The sequence below is a fragment of the Natator depressus genome, chromosome 12 (genome assembly GCF_965152275.1).
Source record: "Natator depressus isolate rNatDep1 chromosome 12, rNatDep2.hap1, whole genome shotgun sequence".
In the NCBI taxonomy this organism is placed as follows: domain Eukaryota; kingdom Metazoa; phylum Chordata; order Testudines; family Cheloniidae; genus Natator; species Natator depressus.
In genome coordinates, this window is record NC_134245.1 from 8,195,382 (window position 1) to 8,219,054 (window position 23,673).

The 23,673-nt window shown below is 48.3% G+C and overlaps 1 protein-coding gene across 1 annotated transcript in view; it reads right to left on the minus strand.

Annotated features, from left to right (window-relative positions):
- The window catches only part of CPNE2 (copine 2), a 153,397-nt gene that overhangs the window by 32,614 nt on the left and 97,110 nt on the right, over positions 1-23,673 (minus strand). The window contains exons 9-13 of the mRNA XM_074968527.1: positions 22,231-22,317; positions 21,263-21,322; positions 16,630-16,763; positions 14,881-14,935; positions 3,171-3,222 (exon numbers count right to left, since the gene is read on the minus strand). Of these exons, the coding sequence (XP_074824628.1) occupies positions 3,171-3,222; positions 14,881-14,935; positions 16,630-16,763; positions 21,263-21,322; positions 22,231-22,317 (388 nt within the window). The remainder of the gene's footprint in view (positions 1-3,170; positions 3,223-14,880; positions 14,936-16,629; positions 16,764-21,262; positions 21,323-22,230; positions 22,318-23,673) is intronic.

Here is a 23,673-nt window from a genome sequence, read left to right on the forward strand (position 1 = left end):
TGAAATAACGAGGCCAAATTCTGCTCTGCAACGTGGGAGCAAAGGGAGCTGGCATTTCAAAAGGGAGCCACCCACACACATCAGAGGACAGAATGTGGCTTTAAACTCAATGCTCTGCTAAAGTGCAATGCCCAACTCTGTGGCTGGGGCGGGAAGCAGGAATCCAAGCTGCTTGGACAAGCGAATGTTACATTGCTCAAATGGAAATATCTAGGAGTAAAGACACACAAAAAGGAAACACACAGGCTATTTCATGTCTGCAGCCCCAGACGACTGGCTGATGGCAACGCCTTCCAGCCTGACCGGAACAGCATGACACCGATTCCCTGGAGGGTCATCTGTGCTCTGATCACCTAGGAGACCAGCCTCCGCCAAAGTCTTTGCACAGATGCAAGATTTGAATGTGGCTGCACTGAGAGGTTCAATTTCCAGCTGTGTCCTGAACTCTCAGTTCCATTCTTTCCCATCCCTTCACCTCTCTTTTAAAGTACACTCATGCAAAAGTTACATCTATCTGCCTCTGAACACACACACACACACACAGATTTTGAAGACAGAATAAATATCAACTGGAACTAATAATTTTCTCTCCCCTTCTTACTGACGGGTTAAGGCTTTGGCTCTAAAGAATGGGGTGGGGCGGCGGGTGGGGGTTGGATCACTTGGTGATTCCCTGTTCTGTTGATTCCCTCTGGGGCACCTGGCATTGGCCGTTGTTGGAAGACAGGATTCTGGGCTAGATGGACCTTTGGTCTGACCCAGTCTGGCCGTTCTTGTGTTTGAATATAGCTGATTCCAAGGGGTAAAGTATTGCAGTACAGTCATGGTGGGCCCAGCTGCTGTATGCATAATTTCAGCTACCAGTAAAACCCCTACTCTGCAACCACTTGCGTGCATGAGGGCTGCTGTGCCTTGCCTGGAGAATTATTGGAGTCGACAGGGCTCCCCTTTAAGCACAGCAATCTGCCTGCATGCAAGAAGTTGCAGGATCTGGGTCTAAGTGTCTATTTTAGGATGGGATTTTCAAGAGCGCCTAAGTGACTCAGGCTCTCAACTCTCATCAAAGTCAATGGGACTTGTGCTTCTGTGTCACTTAGACGCTCTTGAAAATCCCACCTGTAATACAGTGGGAGGAGACCCCCGAGCCCTCTGCAGTTCTAAGTAAGTTTTGGCAAGCTTTCATTTTACCAAATATGTTGCTCTGACTGCCAAGAAAACCTTCCAAGGGTGCACGGAGCAGAATGGATGCTGCGGTACCTGCCTGAGTCTGCAATAATAGCTCTGAGAGGTCTGAATTGCCCTGTTCATTTCAATGGGGGTGTTAACACTTAACCCCAATGGTGACACTAACCCCCTTTTTAAAACATAAAACTTTGGTATTCAATTGTGCACCTAATTTATGCACAGAATTACTGTGATTGTATATGTAAACTGGGTAATTCCATGCAAAAATGACCAAAGAGGAGAAATACAGCAGTAGTTCTAAGGGGCCCCGCACCATTTTCTCTCATTTTACGAATGAAAGGTTTAGCGTCCTATTCTTCCCTTTGAAGTTTGTGAAAGCATCCCACTGTTAACTCCGCTGTGCTTCAAGGGTAGTATAACGGCATAATTTGACATAATTTGGCTCTTTCCACAGAACGAGTTTGATATCCACTTCCGAATAGAAAGAGAACTGTCTGAACACGACCCAGTACAGTGCTGTCTGAGTCTGCACATATAGCCCGGCGTATAACAAGGACCTTAGGTCCAGAGATTCCTCTCAGATGGGTGTTGAATCTGAAGCCTACTGATGACAATTTAAACTATTTCATGGTTTCTGCTGAAACATTCCCAGCCAGCTCTTTCTTGCAGAGAGGAATGTTCATCTGTGAATGGAACTCCTGTAGAATGCAATCACCACCACCCACACCCAATCAGATCTGTGCTATCTTCAGATGCTTCGTTTCTAGGGAAATTCATCTCTCCCTCCCCCCCGGTTGATTTAAGATAATTTATCATGAATAGAAGATAGGGCATGATATGGCAACCTAAGATTTATTATGTCATTACCAAGAGGTAAAAAAGGACTTGTGCCACCCCAGCATGTGTGTCAAATAGTATTTCAACCATTATTCTATGCATCTGCACAGACATGCAACTAGCGCATAGTATCTTGCATTGCTCTGTTTACCAATCAGAGAAGTGTATTCCTATTTAAACTAAACGTTTAGTACCGGTTTAACAGTCTGATAAAAGGCTACACTAGAGCAGGAGGTTTATGGAGGACCCTGGCACCGTGGTTCTGCAGAGTTACAATTATTAACGTCACTGTCCAGCAACATCTGTTGAAGGTACTTATCTGTCCTCCATTACTTATCGGAGCACCACAGTCTCATTATGTATCCCCAGGAGGGAGGGCGGTGCTGTTATCAGATTATCCCATTATCAGATGGGAAACTGGGGAAACAAAAAAAGAAAAGGAGGACTTGTGGCACCTTAGAGACTAACAAATTTATTAGAGCATAAACTTCCGTGAGCTACAGCTTTAGCTCACGAAAGCTTATGCTCAAATAAATTGGTTAGTCTCTAAGGTGCCACAAGTCCTCCTTTTCTTTTTACGGATACAGACTAACACAGCTGCTACTCTGAAACCTGAGGAAACCAAAAGATTAAGTGACTTGCCCAGGGCACTCTGTGGCAGACCCAGGAATTGAACCTGGGTCCCTTGAGTACCAGACTGGTGCCCTAATCACTGGACCATCTTTCCTCTCTCCAGCCCACAGAATCAGGACTATCAGTCTTGTTAGGTCGTTATCTCCATCCTCCCATCCCTGCCAGTATGCCCGCCTGTAGGCACGGCCTCAGGGAGGAGGCAGAGTTCGAGTTCCAGGTGACCGTGGGCCAAGTCACTTTGCCTCTCTTTGCCTTGTTCCTGATCTACACTGGGAGGAGTGTGTGTGGGGGGGAATCGACCTAAGATACGCAACTTCAGCTATGAGAATAGCGTAGCTGAAGTCGACGTATCTTAGGTCGACTTACCTCGCGTCCTCACGGTGCAGGGTCGACTGCGCTTCCGCCTCTCGGTCTTTGGAAGACATCACAGGGGAGGTAACAAGTCCTAGGCAGACTAACAGTTAGCAAATACAGGTCCCCACGCTGGAAAGGTCTGGGCCCACATATGTACTTACCGGAACAGAATGGGTTGGTGGGGTTGAAGTTAATGGCAAATTCGTGAGATACCTGTGGGGGAAAAGAAACAATAACCCAAATTGATATGGAAACTAAGCACAGAGTGGGGTTTCTGGCAATAGGCTTGGCAAAAGAACGTAAGGCGGTTTTTGGGTCTGATGGGCAGAACTCCCTTGCACTCCCCAAAGGGATTCTAGCTTTGTTTTGGCAGTGCCACCAATTTATTAATTCCCCATGCTGGGTTTGCAACATTTCCTATACCCCCAGTTATGCCAAGCATAGGAAAAGTGAAAATTAACACACTCAGACTTAAGAAGCTCTGGGGGGCTGGGATAGTTCCTTTTGCCTTAAAGCCTTTTGATTAAATCTCCACTCAGCTTCCTCTGAAATTGGGATTCCCATCACTAGTTCCTTAGTGAACAGTAAGAAACTGGGTTTGTCCATGTTGCTTCCCTTTGCCTACCTGGAGGAAGAGCATAGGGAGAAGGGCCCAGATCCTCAAAAGGTATTTAGGCATCTAGCTCCTATTGATCTCAGTGGGACCTGGACACCTACATACCTTTGAGGATGTGGGCGAAGCCATGGAGATGGGCCAATTGCGGGCACTTCTCTCACATACCCCATCAAGAATCACACTCGCTAGATGAAGTGACTTTCATTCCATGTAAGCTCACAAAAGGCTCAAACAACATTGACCACATTAAACGGAGTCCTAGTTGTAGACACAGTCCCTGTTCCCCATCCCTTTGCAAGCTGGCATTGCAGAGCAGGTGAGAGAGGTAAACCCCTGGAATTGCTTAGACTGGCTTTCCCATCCATCAAGGAAAATGCTTAAGGAAGCCCACCTTGCTAGGCAGTAGCAAGACACTCAAGGTCTTCAGGCAACTGACACCATATGGGAGGAATTATCCACCTCTCCAGAAATGGGGATTCCTTGGGACGCTGGCAAATGAAGAGTGCCTGGCGTTTCCTATCAGTTATGTGGCGGCTCAGCATGGCCATTTGCAAAATTAATAGCGATGCTAATTGCAAAGCTCTCCTCAGGAAGCTATTCCCAGCATCAATTACATTACGAGGCACTTGCTTTTATTGTTCCTAATAATTCTGCTCATGCCATATGAATGAATTACTCAGGAAGTGCTGTGCCAGTCAGGTTCCCAGGGGAGTGCACAAGTGTAAGTGAGACACGATGTATCCCAGAGTGATAAGAAGAGTCGATGAAACTCAGACTGAGCCAGGTCTCACTGCCCATCGCTGCCATTCCAGTGTAGAAGATTTGCTCAGCAGCTCTGGACTGGTAATTGCCAGAAATCACTGCGCTGTTTCGTGGAATAACACCACTGAAATGCCCTGGTGACATGTGCAAAGGATTCTAAGGCCCAGCAGAGAAAGACCAGGGTGAGGGACTGAGTGGGAAGTGATGCTATGAAAGAGGCTGGGAACCCCTGCAGAAGCAGATGCTTTGAATTAATCAGCACATACTGTTCTCTGACGAGGCCCAAAGAAATTAGAAGAGAGGAATGACTCCCTGAGACCCACTAGCAATCTCGCTATGCAGACTGGAGACGATGGATACAGGCACTACGGAGAATCTCAGACTAGACAGATCAGCAACAGAGAGATGCCCCACTTTCTTTAGCCTAACTTTGCTACCAGAGAGTGTGATGCGTTGGTTCAAGCACAAGGGCTGGGGTAGGAACTGGCATTCAGCTAGAACTTGGGTTCTAACACTAGCTCTGCCAGTGATTTGATGTGGGTGAGCAATTCACTTAGGACTTAACTGTCAAACTCAGAGGAGTAAATGTAGGCACCTAAACTGATAATGTAGGCACCTAAATAACTAGTCTGACTAGCAGTAGTGCTGAGCATCCCCAACTCCCTTTTTCAACACTTCTGACAATTAGGCCGGTTATTTAGGCCACTAATCTCAGGTGCCCAAATGTGAAGATGCAGCCCCAGTTTCCCAGTGACATTGGGGATAATAAATCTCCCATCTCTTATGGGTTTTGATTAATGTATGTAAAGCGCCTGGATATCCTCAGACAGAGGGTGTCACAGTCCATGAATATTAATAAAGCTAGTGAAATGAACCTTTGGTTTCAAGGGAAGTTAGCATTAACCATCCCTTCATAGGACACAAAAACCTTCCAGACTGTCAGGAAAATACAGATCTCTCCTCTTCAGCATGTCCCCCATCTCCATTCAAAATACATGCTATCTAGAGAAGAAGACGACTATCTTTTCGTAAGAGTCAGTGGAAAAAACTCCTAAAACTCTTTTCTGCGTTTAAAGCCAATTAGCCGTTGCACAAGGTAACGTTACCATTTCCTCTCTGGGTATCTTCATGCTGGTTTAGGGCAATCAATAATGCTGCCATTCATATGCACAAGCCCTGACCTGGTGACCGAAGCATGTGCCAAATTTTCAGTGACTGGGCTCTGTAATGCAGCTTTCCCTTGGCCAGCAGCATTCCGCAGAGATTACACATCAGGCCTGTGTACCAGAGAGCAGACTGCAAGATGACCACGTTACAATTGCAGCATTGTGCACTCAAGCCCCTTTCCGCTCCTCCAGCCCCCTGATATTTCCCAGTGTAACCCCCCTTCTATCTTTAAGGCCGTCAGGCTTCCCAGCTGAGGAGAACGGAGGGCGTAGCCCTTTGCAGAGCCAATCAACAACAGTTCCTTAGGGTTCATTCAATGCTGGCTGAAGTGAGTGTAAAGCATCCCATTGACTTCAGTGGGCTTTGGATCAGACTCCTTAGCTGGCTAGAAGGCCCTGCCCCCTCTTCCCAGCCCCGTATGCTGCAGCTCTCCCAGATGACGAGTAAGCTCAGAAATAGAACTGGTCTCTCCTGGCGAGCTGCACAGGGCACTGCTCCCAAACCACTGGGTTGGCTCCCCGGCAGCAGGGTTGGAAGAGAAGCCGTCAAGGTGCTCCTATAACCCCCTCCCTCCCAACACGACTAGAAACCCTCCTTCTCACAACTCATGGCTAAAGGTGGACGCGGACATCCCAGTTAATTCCGGACATCTCCTGGAAAAGCATGGTCTTCAGCCAGATTGTGCCTATAAGTGCCTCTTTGAGAGCAGAGACCGAGTCACACAGCCAGGAAAGGTGGCTGGTGGATAAGGCCCAGGACTGGGACTCAGGAGACCTGGTTTCAATTTCTAGCTCAACTACAGACTGGGACCTTGGGCAAGTCCCTGGCCTGTGTGTCTCAATTTCCCCATCTGTAAAATGGGGATCATACTTCTGTCGTCTGGTCTAGGTACACTGCTTTTTAAGGCACCGTCTATTAGTACAAAGCCTCCAAACTCTGATGGAGGCCCTCGGTGCTACTGGAAGACAAAGAATAATAAAACAAACAACAACATTTGCTTTGGGAACCTTCATCTACCAGCTCAGAAATTAAATCAGGTTGGATTCCAGAGTCTACGCTTGAACCCAGATCTCACGCAAGGCATTAAGCAGCATGGGGTTGGGGGATGGGATTTTGAGCAAAAATCCATCCAATGCCATATACCCTCTGTATCTTCCCAGTGAAGTCTAAACCCATCTGCTTCCTTTTCCCATCTTCGACAGTGAGACGGCTTGAGGTTCTCCTTCTGGAGATGCTAGGATTTCAAGATGTTCTTTGACATTTCCATTTGTGTGCAAAATATTGTATTCATATCGGTTTTTTGAAAGCATTTGGCAGTGCCATGGCAACGAGCGCATCACGAGAACAAAGCATGATTTATATGACTCTTATCTTTAATGATCTTCCCCTTTTCTATTCTGGTCCTCACACTACGAGAGCCACACTCCTCTGTGGTCAAGTTTTAACCTGCTGCATGTACATTTTATTACACATGGGAGGGGTCTTATTTAAAAATTAAAAGAGCAACAGTTAGGGGGGGGTGGAACTCCTATAAGAGACCCTGTCTTAAAACAGGACCGTGGTCTCAATGAGTAATGGCCATTTTGGTTTTGAATATCAGGAAAATCTGGGCAGTGCTGAGGACCCAGGACTAGAAGAGCAAGTTACATGTGGGAGTCCACCCCTGAACTGGCAGAGGGCTGCAGACCCAAGACTGAAATAAGCAAGGAGCGCTGGAAGAGAGGAAGAAGGCTCATTTGCCAGAGCTATGTGCAAAGGTCCAGCAATAAAACAGCACAAAGACAGCAGATCAGGACTGAGTCCTCTATTTTCTGGTGTCGAAGGTCCAGGGTTCGATACCCATAGCATCATTATCAACATGGCCACAGCCGAGCCAGTGGGAATTAAGGGCCCTTTGTTTCCATATATTCATTAAACGCTTGATCTTCTGGAATCCTCCTTTCTGAATGTGAACAGGAATGGAATCCGGAATGTGAAATTATTATTAAGACCATGCCAGTGCTGGGCTAGGGGTTTTACAAGCAGCTATGAAGACTCGGCCCCTGCCCAGATTACATCTCAGCAGTTTGAGCAGCGTGGCAATATGCAGCGAGAAACTAGCACAGGATGCATCTGGAGTTTCCATATTCTCTTCAGTCCCATTAAGTTTTCAATTTCTGGCTTCTGTCAGTCATAACAACAGGTGGGAGAATTATTCACTGCAAGTTGTTTACGGAGATTTGTCCCATTGAAACAGGTGACATGACAGACAGGAGTGCCATGTACTGGTTAGGGGGGCAGATGAATCATCTCCAAGGTGTACACTGGGACCCTGATCTACAGGCAGTCAAGTGGCATTCTGCCTGCACGCAGACCACAGAATCAGACCCAGCCCCCTGGTTAAAAACCTCACACAGAGAGGTGACGGAGAAAGAAGAGGCACAAAGAAGGCTGGAGCATATGGTCAGTCAATGTCATGTCACTCAAACACTTCCGACATACCCAAGCATTTTGTTATCAAGCCTTCTTCTCTTGGCTCCACTGGCCACAGACCAATGTTGGACAGCACACCTCCACCCTGCCTACCCTACCACTCCCACCGTTGTCCTTATGGGAGGAGCTGCGTTCTCTGGGGAGAACGGCAGATCCCAGTTTTGCAGCTGAAGATTATTTGGTAACTTCAGCTAGAGCAGAAGCCAGCCAGAGCATGCATGGAGCAAGGCACCCCGGCGCTCTCCATAGCTCAAGCTCCCCATTTGCTGTCAGATTGAACACCAGCTGTTGATGTTGATCCAGAAGCTGTTTATGGTTTGGGCCCTGTGCATCTCAGCTGAGTTGCTTGAGCTGTATGGCTGGAAGGGGCAGGGAGGGGGAAGGGAAGGTGAACGGAGTCTAGCAATGGCCTGGTCTATACTACAGTTAGGTAACTCTGTAAGCGTCCACACTAAAATGTAGCTCCCGTCCCACCAATGGAAGTCGCCCACTACATCGACTTAATAACTCCATCTCCATGAGAGGCGTAGCGCCTAGGTCGATGTTAGGGTGACGCAGTGTCTGTGTAGACGCTGTGTTACTTACATCGCTTGTTCACAGCTGACAGCCCGAGCCGACTAAGGACTTCCTGCAGCAGACCACGAGGATCAGGGACAGCAGCAGGGCCCACACCAAGGTGAGGAGGGTACGAACTGGTTTTGGTGGGGGAGAGGGTGGCTGTAGCAACTGACTTATACGGGGGCAAATGGCTCCAGCTCTCAGCCCCAGGGCGGGGTGGGCAGGCTCCATCTGTCAATGCCCCACCATGCCCCACACAGTTAAGTTGGCGGAAGCGCTTCTGGTGAGGACACGCACCTCCCACAGAAGCAGCACAGTGTGGACAGGAAGCACCGCTGTAATGGCTGCAGTGGCTGTACGTTGACTTCATTTTGTAGTGTAGACATGCCCACACTGGAATTTGCTTCTCCCTTTGTCCCCCAACCAGAGCTGACTGACATCGGCCACGTCTCCACTAGGGAAACATGTTTAGACACGGTGTTGAAAGCGGGGGGAGGGAATAGCTCAGTGGTTTGAGCATTGGCCTGCTAAACCCAGGGTTGGGAGTTCAATCCTTGAGGGGGCCATTTAGGGATCTGGGCCAAAAATTGGGGATTGGTCCTGCTTTGAGCAGGGGGTTGGACTAGATACCTCCTGAGGTCCCTTCCAACCCTGACATTCTATGATTCTGTGAAAGGCCAGTGTGTCGTAGAGGGTCCTCAACCAGCTAACACGGGTTAGAACTCCACCAGCCTTGTCCACACTCGCATTTCAGCACAGTATCTGACTCTCTACAAAATCTCTTTTTTTCCCTAGGGAAGACAAGGCCAGTTAGGGCAACTTGCAAGGCCTCTCTATAGTACTCAGGCTTTTTTCCAGAGGGGAAGATTTGACAGGAAAGTGCCCTGAGTTTCTTGTGATGGGCGAATAGCGTGGTAGTATTTTTTTGCAGTTGCTCCTAGAGAACATTGTAGGTGCATTTTTGTAAGTAACTAAGTCAATGATGCAACCAACCACTTTATCTCCATGGGACTTTGTGGATGAATAATCAACAGCAGAGAAACTGCACTGATTTTATCCCATACTGAAAAAAGCATAAGGGAGAAAAGTCCAAGGGCTTGGCCAATTGGCTACAGAGCCTTTCACCTTTGGCCTGCAGGTTCAGGTCCAGCCTACATGGGTACTGACTTTAAGGGAATGTCTACACTCTGATTAGACCCCCATGGCTGGCCTGTGCCAGCGGGCTCAGGCTAAGGGGCTGTTTAATTGTGGTGTAGATGTTCAGGCTGCAACCCCGAGCTCTGGGACCCTCCTGCCTTGCAGGATCCTAGAGCCTGGGCCCGAGTCCGAATATCTACACCGCAATTAAACACCCATTTGCCTGAGCCCCACGAACCTGTCAGCTGGCACGGGCCAGCCCCGGGTTTTTAACTGCAGTGTAGACAAACCCGCCAGTGGCCCACTGATGGCTGTTTGATGGTGTATGGCAAACGGATTAACGGTCTCACTCTAGGTCCTAGTAGACACCTGTCTATGCTGTATAACCATCAGAACTGCCCCTTCGCTGACATTCAGAAGAGAGGCTAGGGTCTGAATGGGCAGAATTACCCTATCACTAGGGCCCTACCAATTTCACGGCTGCGAAAAACATGTCACAGACCGTGAAATAAACCCTTCCCCATGAAATCTGATGTCCCCTTGTTCCTAGGGGCACCCCAGGAAAGGGGGCTCCTAGCTCCGGCTGGGCAGGGGAGGGACAGGACTTGTCCATCTCCTGCACAGCTGCTCTGGGGGGGGCGGGGTGTGTGGAGATCAGACCCACCTCAACCTCTGGGAACCTCCTGCGGCTGCACGAAGCTCTGCTCTGTGGTTGCTGCTTTCAGAGTCCAGCTCGGAGGGCAGCACAGAAGTGAGGGTGGCAATCTTGTGACTCCCCTACAACACATTTGCAACTGCCCCGATCCCCTTTTGGGTTGGGACCCCCACGGTTACAACACCTTGACATTTCAGATTTAAACATCTGAAAATGTGAAATTTACCCATTTTCCAATCCTATGGCCGTGAAATTGACCATAATGGACCGTGGGGCCTTACCTATCACCTTTAGAGGTGGGCAGCTTTGGGGCACTTTGTCCCACCAGTGTGGGGGGAAATGGTGCAATCCAGGTGTTATGCATCCCGCTGTGCCCAATGCCCCAAAGGTGGGAGCCTGGTACAGCCCCCAGCGACAGAGCCTGGCTCCCTATCGCAAGCTATTGCAGTCTATGCCTTGAGGTCCCCGGTTCAATCCCTGGTGTGTCTGCCAAGATGGCGGCTGTTCCACTTACACACCCCTGCCCTGCAATCCAGGGACAGAAGACTTGGATCTTCGGAGCTGGCACTGTGGTCCCTTCAGCCCATACTCCATTTGCTTTGGAAAAACCCTCCCCTTCCCCCAAAGTGAGTATTTCAAAGATACCAAGGCTGCATGAACGAAGCCCATGCATAAAACCCTGATGGACTAGGGCAGAACAACGCGGGCAGGAAGAGTGCGCGGCGAGCCTGGGCAAGAGCAGTTAACAGAGTGGCTGCATCTCATTCCAGGAGCCAATTAGCAATGAAAACACTGGGGCTATTTCAGAACAGGTTTTAAAACACAGTGCAGAGTAGCAGCAAAATGTAATTATGAAAATTAAAGCTATTTTTCAGCCAACAGATGCTCAAAGTGACAATATAAGATAACCTGTCGTGAGACCCTAAGGTCATGCACATCACTGGCCAATGCAATCACAGGAACTCATGGTTGGAAGCTTTGCCGTTCATTCCTCCCACCTTCCGGTCTCTATTACCATCTCCTGTGACACCGCGGCCTAATTTAGGGCCCTATTATTTTGTACAATAGTAGCACCTAGAGGCCCTACCTAAGACTGGGACCCTATTGCACTAGGTGCTGTACAAATACATCGCAAGAGACCCTCATTGCCCTGAAGAGTTTCCCATCTAAATAGACAAGTGTAGGAGGGGAAATAGAGGAACAGGCAGGGTGAAGTGCCTTGCTCAAGGTCACACTGCACACCAGTGGCAGAGTCAGGAACAGAACCCCTACTTCTCCGGAGTCCCAGTCCAGTGTTCATGCCACTAGGCCATGACAACTCTGGGATCCTACAAACCGCGACTCCGGCATGCAGTCCTACTGACTTCTATGGCACCCTGTGGAGGAATTACTGCCGGCAGGACTGGGCCATTGGACTATACATTTTGCAGGGCGGGGCTTTCTTTTTTATTCCTCTGTAAAGCGCCATCAAATCAGTACTGAGGGTAGAAATCCAGACGCTCCCCAGCTGGTAGTTTTCAAACAGAGAGATGGAAGAAAATCACTCGGAGGTATCAACTCAGATAAAGGCCTGTCTTTAAAGCTAAGGTGGGTTGCAATCAGGGGTGCTGGAACGAGGGGGGGCACGGGGCCACAACCCCATCACTTTTACAAGTGGGAGGGCTTTTTACTAGCTGTAAGGGCGAGCGATGGGGGGGGGAAGGGGAGCGAGTAGGGAGGCGGGGCCTCGGGGAAGAGGCAGCGCGAGAGCAACGGCTGGGAGGGGAGGGGTGGTGCGCGGGCAGGGCCATGGTTTGGGCGCCCATGGCCCCTCCATTTTTAGGCAGTTTCCTCTGCTCCTGATATTGCAATACAAGGCGAGCATCAGAAAAACAAACATCTAAACCAACCTCTCTTTATAAGCCCTGCGGGACATAGCCCAGGGCAAGTCCTGCGTGCCAGTGGAAAGGAGATGGGTAGAACTGACTGTAATGACTTTGCCCGGATGATTTGCAGTAAATGCCCTTCCTGAAAAGCCAAACATTTCCACGGGACAATTGTGATTTTCCACACGAAGAAGCGAAAGGATGGCTCCGATCTCACTCTCTGCCATGAATCTGACAAAGAGAGGGAGGAGAGAGAAAGGCCGAGTGCCTGACTCAGCCTCTCTGGCTGCCGGGCTAGTGACTCTTTTCCCGTGGGAAGGGACGTCCGGCCAGCCCCAGAGACTGGATGGAAGGTTAACTGATGTCCTAGATTGGTGCATTTTAAAGACCCAACACCTTAAAAACCAGGTTACATAGACCTCACTCAACATTTAGCACCCTGGCCTTTGGTTATGAAGTGCACAGCTCAATAGGGCAGAAAATCAGAGATGGAAAAAGACCTGTTAGGCCATCTAGCCCGTGCCTGCAATCTATTCTCCAAAGATTCAGTTCAAAGTGCTCCAGTATGGAGCCTCCAGATCTTCCCTTCTACAGCTCACAAACCTCACTGCCGAGAGTTTTGCTACGACTCCGATGTTTTGTTGCCTCAATCAATCCAAGGCCCATTGAAGTCAACGGAAAGATTACAAGGCCCCAAAGCACGCACCGTGTCCAGAAATGGGAGAGTCTCCCTTGCAGTACAAAGGGTGCCGGGGCTGGTGGAACGACCTGCTCACTAGCCATGCCACGATGGGCACTGCTGGGATGTCTCCACCATTCAGAAGTGGAACATTTCAGAGCGAGGGGGGTTAGTTAGCGGGCAGCAGCAATCCACCCACTGCGGACACAGAGAGCACCGCTCTATACATGAGACACAAGCTGAAGTTTGTTTGACCATTGTAACGCCCCACATAAACATGCCTCTGAAGCCATGAGTGGAAACAATGGTGCCTTCAGAATTCCCCCTCAGAAGGCCAGCTTTGGGTCACAGCCTGTCCATGATAATGAACTTCCAGTGTAACCACTTTTAAACAGCCTGACCTCATGTCACCTACTGACCCAGTCGGTGGTCCTGAACATCCTCAACTCCTACTGATGTCACCAGAGGCACCCAGCGACTCATGGGATCAGGGCTGTAGACTATTTTCTTTATGGCAGGGTCCACATTGTCCTGTCTGAAGCACTATGCACATTTATGGGGCTGGAGAAATAACAATTCCACTGAAAAAGGGAGGAGAAATGCATACTGAAATCTCCTGCTATAAAGGCCTCAGAAAGGCACAATAGGGTCGCAACAGGTTACCAATAAATCGCTCTCCCCTGGACAAGACCAGGTTCCGAAGTCTGAGTGCCCTGTGCCCTCCGTCAACCAGAAGCAGAGATGTGGTAGTCCACTTCATTCTAGAACCCCGCCAGAACCAATCTGGGTACCAGTGAGATTTTTGTCGGTGTACAGAGGCCAATACTGCATGAATACAAGAACAGGACAATGCAATGAACACGAATAACCATGATGGGGAGATGCAGACAGGTTCAGTGTTCAGCCCGTGCTGTTCAAAACCACAGAGAGATTTGCTGTGTGCTAATTTACTACAGGTCTTAACACAACAAGATTCCATGGGCTAAATTCATCCATAGACACCAGAGGAGTTCCACCACGGACAGACGTGGCCCAGTATTTAGACAGAGCCAGAAACTCAGCAGGAGGATCACATACACTCTAAAATGCCTTCTCCTATATTCATGCACTGGCTCTTCCGTGAGCCACGGGTGTGAATTCTTTGGGATCTTAATTCTGCCAGCTGGTCCAAAGTCTCTGCAGGACGTCACAACAACAAACCGAAATGCGTGTTTCCTGTGCAAACGCTGACTGGACTGGGTTTTGTAACGATGCTCTGAGCACCGCACCATATGCTAGGGGAGATTTCTTTTTTTGGCATGTGCATTTGCAGAATCACGTCCACTTTAACCATTTGAGTGCCTACTCCCAACGAAGATCAACATGGCTTTCGGGAGATTCGCTGAGAGCCAGCCCTGGAAGTGACTGGCTTTCAGCGCACCTGAGAACACGGACCGTACAAGATACAGTCCTTAAGGTGTAAAGATTTAAAACCTATGACTATCTTTCTGGGTCCATTTCCACACTCTACGTGTAAAACATTACACAACGGACATTCCCTTTCCAGCCCCCTTTAATTTTCTCCTCTGTGTCTGTCTGACACACTTACCAAGTGGGCCCTGTCACTTTCCCCAAATCACTCCTGCCTCCTGCCAGGAGAGTGACTCAGTGGCTGACTAGGCCAATTAATGCCAATGCGGCTGCTTTAATGCCAGCTTGAAAGGGAGGGAGAAATTGGCTGCCAGCCTCCCTCCCCACTCCTTCACACACACGTACAATCATGTTTCCTTCTCCAAAGCTTGAAAACCAGAGCCCGTCTATCCCGTCCCCCCCAGCCCATCCCCTGCATAAAAAGCTCTCGAGTTGCAACAGGCAGCCATTCTGTTCTGAACCCTCAGGAAGCCACAGACAGCTTTATTCCTGCCCAAGTGGACGCACACATTTTAAACATGCAGAGCATATGGCAGGCAGAATACTTTACCTTCCAGTCTGGCGGTAACTGGGCACCAAATCCCAGAGCAGGAAACATTTTGTCTCTTAAAAAAAAAAAACAACCAAAACAAAACAGGAAGTGTTACTGGATTTGCACCTCCTCCCCAAACATACAACAACACTTCTTCATTCATGAAAGGTCTGAAGAGGCTGGAAGGTACTCAGCACCTGAAGTGGTCATTGAATACAGATCTGTGGCAGTCATTCCCAAGCAGACCCCAAATTGCGAGATTATCTTTTTAATATCACATGGTTCTTAGGCCAATAGATGTGGGGGCTTTATTAGCCTTTGGGCTTTTCAGCCTTCTAGGGGTCACGCTTTCAAGGTTTGCTCTGCAGTCACAAGAGCCAGAAATTTCTTCTCTTTTTAAGTCGTGGCTGAGATTCTCACATCATTGCAGGACTGCCGGAGTTTGGGGTTGAAGAAAAGCACCAGCTATTCTATTGCAAGGTTCCCTATTGTAATCATGAGAGCTGGCAACACTGCTCCCAGGATCAGGCCCTAATATATTATCCAGTATTAGAACGCTGACGTTCCTATGATTGTTTGATTTATTGATTTTATGCCACACTAGAGGAACACACAACCGGTTAGTCGAGGGACACAGGCACATTAGCACAGCTGTTTATGGGAAAAGATACTAGGGCAGAGGGCATCTGCTTTTCAAACGGACAGCCCACACACTGTAAGGGCTTGTCTACATGGAGCAGCAGTGCACGCTATGGGGATGTGATTTCGAAGATGCACTAATGCATTGCACGCTGGCTCGTGGAGACTCTGCTGGTACTCACTTAAGGTTCCCTAGTGCACTTGAACACTGCATCAGCAGGGACCAATTAATAAGCAACACAGTTGTCTATTTTAGAAATCATATCCCCACAGCTAGCATTACCCCACCATGTAGACAAGCCCTAATAAGGGTATGTCTACACTGGACGCGAAGCCCAGATTTGACTCAGGTTTGAGCCCAAGCCCCACTTCTGTCCACACACAAATCAGTCTGACTCGGGTCTGTAAGCACTCAGGAGCTGGGTGCTAGGACTCTGCTAAGGGGATGGATCAGAGTCTGAGTCCTGCTGAGACTCAGGTCCAAGCCCTGTCATCTTGCAGTGTGGATACGGCTCAAGGGGCACACCGAAGTCAGGTGGCCTGAATAGTGCAGTGTGGACACGTTAGCACCATTCTGAGACCCAGGTCCAGCAACTATAAGACCAGGTTTACAATGGTCAAGCATGGGGTTGGAAACACGGAGTCCACAAGTCCTGGTCCCACAGAACTGGGCTAAGAGTGCAGTGCAGACCTACCCCTGAGTGTTAGAATGGTTGGTCTTTGATGGTGTGAGGGCAAATGGGATTATTTTCGACACCCCATTTATGCTTGAATTCTCCTCTCCCCAGAAGAAGAAGAAAAGAGAGATTCACTTCTGTATTTATTTGGCAATTCATGGCTGAAACAACAACTTGAATTTGTGTCAGTTTTCATCCACAGATCTCAGAGCGTCACTTAAGTGGGTATCTAACCCCATTTTACAGATGGGGAAACTGAGGCACACAGCGGGGACGTGATTTGCCCAAGATATTGCAGTAAGCAAGTGCAGAGTCAAGTGCCCCACCCTACTAAACCATGCTGCCTATGTGCACTAGCAATGGATGGAATGTACCCTACCAATATCCTACCGAGGGAAGAGAACACTCTGGGCCAAGCAGCTATGATCCAAATGGACGAGACAGTACTTACGAGTCATAGTCCTGAATGATCTGTCCGACTGCCCAAATAGCTGACAAGTATTCGTTTGTTCCCATGGGATTGATATAGTGCAACGAAGAGGGGTCCCGCGGATTCCCATTGGATGCTGTGAAGTCAATGCCGACCTGAATATGAAGACAGAAGCACAGAACTGTAGAAATCTCCATTATAAATCCAGCTAACGGGTCTATGGACCAGACAGAAAACTTCACTGTCTTCCCACTACCCCTTTCATGATGAATCATAGAACCAAAGGACTGGAAGGGACCTTCATCTAGTCCAGTCCCCTGCACTCAAGACAGGACTAAGTATTATCTAGACCATCCCTGACAGGTGTTTGTCCAACCTGCTCTTAAAAATCCCCAATGATGGAGATTCCACAACCTCCCTAGCCAATTTATTCCAGTGCTTAACTACCCTGACAGTTAGGAAGTTTTTCCTAATGCTCAGTCTAAACCTCCCTTGGGGCAATTTAAGCCCATTGCTTCTTGTCCTATCCTCAGAGGTTAAGAAAAACAATTTTTCACTCTTCCCTCATAGGTTATGTTTTCTAGACCTTTAATCATTTTTGTTGCTCTTCTCTGGATTCTCTCTAATTTGTCCACATCCTTCCTGAAATGTGGAGCCCAGAGCTACAGTAGTCACAATACTCCAGTTGAGGCCTAATCAGCATGGAGTAGAGCGGAAAGAACTATTTCTTGTGTCTTGCTTATAACACTCTTGCTAATACATCCCAGAACAATCACTTTTTTTGCAACAGCGTTACACTGTTCACTCATATTTACTTCATTTTTACTTGGGATCAGCAAAGCAGTTTGGACAAAATGTAAACCAACCTCACCCCATGCCAAAATTTTTGAAAGTTTCTAGAAGTTCAATTCTTTTGCATAGGCTTTCCTACAAAGCTTAGTTGATTAAAACCAGAGTCTATTTGGTTTAGGTTTTACGCCCTCTGAGGCTCGGGTCCATATTTTTCAGAAGTGGCCACTGCTTTGGTGACTAAAATCATGCTCGCTTACCAGCATGCACCTCATCACCTGTGACATCAGCTCTGAGTTAGGCCCAGCCCAGTTAATGAGGCAAATCCACCCCTGAGTAACTGCACTGATGCCGGCTTACACCAGGGATCAGCTTGGCTCATGGAAGTTCATGTCTCCTTCTCTTTCTTTGTAGGGTTGGCACTTGGCACCAGTACTTCCAGGTCTCCGATAGGATGGAAATGCTGCCCAACAAGGTTTCTAGGTCACGCCCAGCAGAGGTAGCTGTGGGCCTGTGGGAACTGCCTCTTGTTACTCCAGTATTTTGGTTCGGGATGCAAACAAGGCAAGGCAGGACGCATGGATAAGCACAGCAGCATTAGCCTCATCTTTCAGCTGCAGTCCGGTCAGCTCAGATTTTATCCAAAAGGGTTTGCTGATCCTTAAGTCGGAAGCAAATTAATGCTCTAGACAAAGAAACAGAAAGTGGGGGGTGGGAGGGAAGGCTCCTTGCGTTCCACTGGCTTCCCTCATTTTCCTGCAAAAGATGTTTATTAGACACAGAACCTAGTCTACGCAGGTTTTTAATGCCGAGCCCTTCAGTGCAGTATCCCATTCCCTGTCAGGGCACTAGCAGAGACAGAATGATCCCAGTGTTAACATTAAGGTGTCACATTCACAGCTGTTGTTCCACCCAGAAACATTCACGTGTATCGGTGTCAGCTTAGCAGGCAGAGGCCCCAGCTGCAGTCAGCCCTTGTTGCGCTAGGCACTGTACGGACACCCCATGAGACACCCAGGAGAGCTCACGATCGAAACAAAGGGCAGGAGGGGAAACAGTCTCGGGTTGGTGAAGTGATTCTCCCCTGGCCGCACACCAGGACAAGGGAAGGAAACTTGTGTCTCCTGGCTCCCAGTCCTCTCTCTCCTCTTGTGTATATATAGACACCATCAACGCCTGCAGCATCACCAGTGGAAAATGAATGGGGAACCAAGTGGGTAAAAGCTGATGAGTGTTTGTCTAAAGTTGTGAATTCCCCTCAGCATAAAGCCACTGGATGGGCTGGGAAGTGCCATTTTTAGAACCCCATTTCCTGATCTTCTCTTGCTTCCTTTCAGCATCTTCTTCCAGTTTTTCATGGTCTCCCGTGACACCACATGACCTTCAGGGCGGCACCAGGCCCTTGTCGACAGGCAGCCTTTCATAATTCGGGGTGCCCTCTCTCTGCAGCGGCTCCTCAAGTCATTACCCAGCAGGTGCTGCTGGTAACCTAATCATAGAATCACAGGGTTGGAAGGGACCTCAGGAGGTCATCCAGTCCAACCCCCTGCTCAAAGCAGGACCAATCCTCAATTTTTGCCTCAGATCCCAAATGGCCCCCTCAAGGATTGAACTCGCAACCCTGGGTTTAGCAGGCTAATGCTCAAACCACTGAGCTATCCCTCCCCGCAAGTTGGTATTGTGCCTACAGGATAATAAATGAAGAACTACCCTCCCTGACTGAAACACTAATCAAAGAAACATTCCATTTAAAAAAAAAAAAGAACAACAAAGCTGGCCAATTACCGGTAGATTGTTAAACCATAGGGTGGATTTCAGCTTTTCATGCCGATGTACGCAGGAGTTTGGTGTTACCAGTAAACTTAGTCATTTTCCCTTTTGTTCCCTCTTTTGCTCTAAGACCTTAACACAACAGTTGAGCTGTGTATAAAAAGCTCTGGCATTCATTTCTGTTTCTATGGTAACTCTTCCTTTCCCCCCATCTCCTCCTCCCTCGCCTCCTATCTCTTTTTAGACAACAAATAAAAATTGGCATGCTGCATGCTCACACGGATCTCTAGATACTGTACTAAAAACCGGAATTTTCAGAAATTAAGGGGGGGAGGAACATCCATTTTAGTAAGCAGTTAAACTCGAGGGCCTTCGTTTCTTCTCGAGTTGCTCCTGACAAAATCACATGCACGCTGGCTCAAACAAGAGGGGTAGAAATGCAAATGGAAACACCAAAATTCTCCCATTACATCCAAAGCGTACGTCAGCAACATTCCAAACGAGTGAATTTCACTCAAAAATCAGATCAGCTTTTCAAGGCAAAATTAATGTAATGTAAACCCCCAACCAATGACTGCGAACTTCAGAAGACGATCTAGAGATTCAGCTGGGTTAGACTAAAGCCCCAAAGAACTTGGAGCCATCTTTGAACTTCTCAGGTCTGCAGGGAGTTAGCTGGAGCTGTCTCCAAGAATGGCTCTCTCCCACATGAGACTCCAAAGGCTTCCTGGTTCATCTTCAGGAACACCAGACTCCAAGAACAGGGTCATTTGTAGTATTTTACAGCACTTCCACCTCAAGCCGGAACCAGGAAGTGCAGAGGTAGAGGCCAGTGTGAAAAATAGTGGGGAGAAGTTAATGGATCTTTTTCAAACCTCAAAAAAAGGGCTGGTAGTTTTGAGTGAGGGATCTGGGGGAAGTTTGATCTTCATTGATCTTGAAAACTGCTCCGTGGTTCTGATAAAAAAAAAAAAAAAGTCCGTCCTCATTTCCCCCCCGCACATCCTATGAAGTAGCACAGCGGAGAATTCCAGGAACCGGACACAGAAGAAAGATCATATGTATTCTAATTTCCTACTGGATTCCAAGCTGTTCAAACCTGAACGACAGTACATTTGCCCAGGGCAACAATGAAGGTTTGTCACATGCTGGAGAGTTAACAAATTGAGCCAAACAAAACATAGCTCAGCTCATCCAAACACGCAGGCCCAAAATGAGATGGAGAGAGGAGGTGCGGCACCTCTTGAAGAGGAAGCAGAAAAAAGGCTACTCCATACTGGGTGTACTGGGAAGCGGCTGGCTTCTTGGACCATGGACAATACCTGTGAGACATTCTGACCGACAGATACACTCCTGAGAGCATCAGAGACACGCCTGCAAACGAACGGGACTCAGAGCTGGAGAAATTCCAGCCGCCAGGGAGACCTTCTGAGAGGACTGCTTGGGTCGCATACCCAGAAAAACGTTACCGTGGATCCAGCAACAGAAATGCTTGGGTAACTACTGACCTAAGAAGCCCGTACAGTCACTATGACTGGGTGTGCGCATTCGTGATAATTATGCACAATTTGTGCCAACTGTGGTCAACAAAAACGATTTAGCGAATCCTGCCATTCTTCACGCCATAGGTGGCGCCTGAGTGAGCCTGGAGGAAGCCCTGAAAGCCTTCGAATCCAAAATCAGCCCCTGATGTGGTCTCACGGGGACAAACCAGTCACTATTTATGCGGGGGCAACTCACCCTTCTTAGAAATGGGAAGAAGTTGCACTGGCAAAAAAAAATCACCATGCACTAGGGTAGGTTGTGTTTCTGCTAGGGGGTTTCCGTCGGTGCAGAGACATCCGTGTAGCTCTGCTGGTGGCTAAAATCCTCGTCCCGACAAAGGTTAAGGGTGAAGACAAAGGCTTCTGAGCTACTATAAAGGACAAGGTATCTAGGCTGCTGTAGGAAGGCTAAACACAGCGAGCTTCCAATGACCTTTAAAAACGTTTGCCCAATGGGTATGCTAGTGCACAGACCCCAGCCCAGAGCTCCCAATCAATTACATTTTTCATTCATTACACCTGATGGACAAAGAGCAGCAAAAAATACTTACAGTAAACATTAACTGGCAGCCCCCAAGGATGTAGTCCAGGAAGGAGTAATCCCTGGTTATCTGAAAGAAAGAGGAAAGAAAGACTTTCAAAGCCGCATTTCAGCACCCTTCATCATCAGTAAAGTCCTGGAAGGCTTAGAAAAAACAAAAAACATTGTGTAACTATTGAGCAGCTGACATTTTGACCCCTTCTCTCAAACTCTTTACTCGCGGGATGAAGCAAATGTGGAGAAATGTCTGGATTTCCTGAGGCAGCCTTTCATTTCTACATCAAAAGCAAAGGTAGCACCGCTGAAAGGTGCCCCCGTGTCAGCAAGATGACCGCCATCTTGAACTGGGCACCTCCCGAACTCAAAATGTGGCGTGAAATCATGGCTTTATCCCCCTCAACCCTTAAGAATTATCGGGGGAGGATTACGTTTTATTTACGGGATATTTTGCACGGCCTTGCAGCCTAAAACAAGTCAGGGCCAAACCAGTAATTGCACAACTCCCCATTCCACATCCCCTTTCTTACCAGCTTGTTATTCTCCCGCTTCTGGGTGGATTCCAACAATTTCAGACGGTCGTTAAACAGACCAGAGACCTCTGCTCCTTCTCAGGAAGGTTATTGCCATAAAGCAGGGGGCGGCTTGCCACCAGAGGTGAAAGCAATGGGCACAGCAACATGCCCATTCATGCAGTCCTGCTCCACAGAAACCTTTGATACTCCACGCTCTGCCTAATTCTACAGACCCCTTCGTACCGCACTGCGGCAGCATCATGACTGCATACCGGACCCAATGCGGCGGCACGATTTTTTACGTCTTGCTGGGCGAGCAGAGGAGTGTCGCTTTACTAGTGATTTGCATCCGTTGGTCCATCACGGTTTTTCTAGTGGGATTTTGCTCCTGAACTCTCCTCCGATCTGGGCACCTCCTCCCCTCCCGCCCAACAAGAGACAGGGTTTTTAAAAGCTTTGCACTTACTTTGCAGGATTTCACAATGATGACGCCGGAGTTCTTGTAATTCTTTTTCTTCTTTTGTTTTTTGGGGTTAATGCATTCTAATTCGAGCTGTAACAAACAAGACACACAGCACCCCTTGTGAAAGCCAAGTTCCAACAAGGGCTGGCCATCCCATTCAGTGTAGGATAGCAACCCGGCAGTCTGGAGCTCATGGGCACACTAGCTGATCGGTCACCTAAGTACTTCTCAGCCAACAGCTGAGTCTCCCAGTGTAAGCCAGCTGCTGCAACAACCAAAAACATCTCAGAGTAATTAATGGTTAATATTATTCTTCATTTTTAATGATTTTTCATCTTTAAAACAATAAAAAACATTTTACCCCACTGCAGCACCTTCTGCCCAGGGATTTCAGAGTGCTTAACGGGCACGAATGAAGCTTATGAGTTATCTCTATTTGACAGTGGGGGGATAATGGGTTATGGAGGCTGAGGCCCACTTGGGTAACCTCTAGTTTTTGAGTACCCACCTGGAGAACCCTTGGGAGTGATTTATAGAGGTGCTCACACCCACTAATTTCTGTCCCCAATGTAGCACTCACCTTGGGTTATCTAAGGGGATGGGAGGGGGAAAGAAAGCCATTGCAAGTGGGGAATGGGGCATCGTTCCTTGGGAGTTCAACAATCTGCTCCAGTGTGAAGGAACACATATGCTCTTCAGAAACCAATTCAATCCAGCAGGAATTTTTCAGCAGTAACTGGATAGGGAGAGCCTCTTTCAGAAGCAGAGATGCCACCCCAGCTTTCCCTTCAGTAGTTCTAATGATTGGTCACCCTTACTTAAAAATGTGTGCCTTATTTCTCGTGTGAATTTGTGTTGCTTCAGCCTCCAACCCCTGAATCTCAGGATGTGTTTTTTCCCCCTTGCTAAATAGCTGCCTACAAACAGAAATCTCTTCCCCGTGCAGGTATTTGTAGACCATGGTCAAGCCACCTGTGACCCTTTTCTTGGATAGATTGAGCTTCGGAAACCTCGCATTGTGAGGCATGGTTCCCAGACCGTGAAACGTTCTTGTAGGTCTTTCCGGAGCCCTTTTCCCCAGTTTCCGCAGCTTTTTTGGGGAAGCGTGGACACCAGACCCAGACGCGGCATTCCAGAAGTGGGCTCCCAGATGCCATATATAGGGGTAATACCACCACCCTACTCCTACTTGGGGCTTCCTGGCTATATATCCAACTATTGTGTGTTGGGCTGAGAGGGCTGCGCGAACATCAGTGCTTCAGAAATAAGGGACAAGCCAAAGCCACATTTAAAGGAGAATAAAACTCCACCCCAGGCAGAAGTCAGAGTCCTTCCCCAGGTAGGGCTGTACAGGCCCATCATGAGAATCTTTAGTGGCCGGGGTCGTGTCCAGTCTGAGTATCAGCATGTAGCAGGCTCAGTGGCATCACCAACGGTCCACATGCA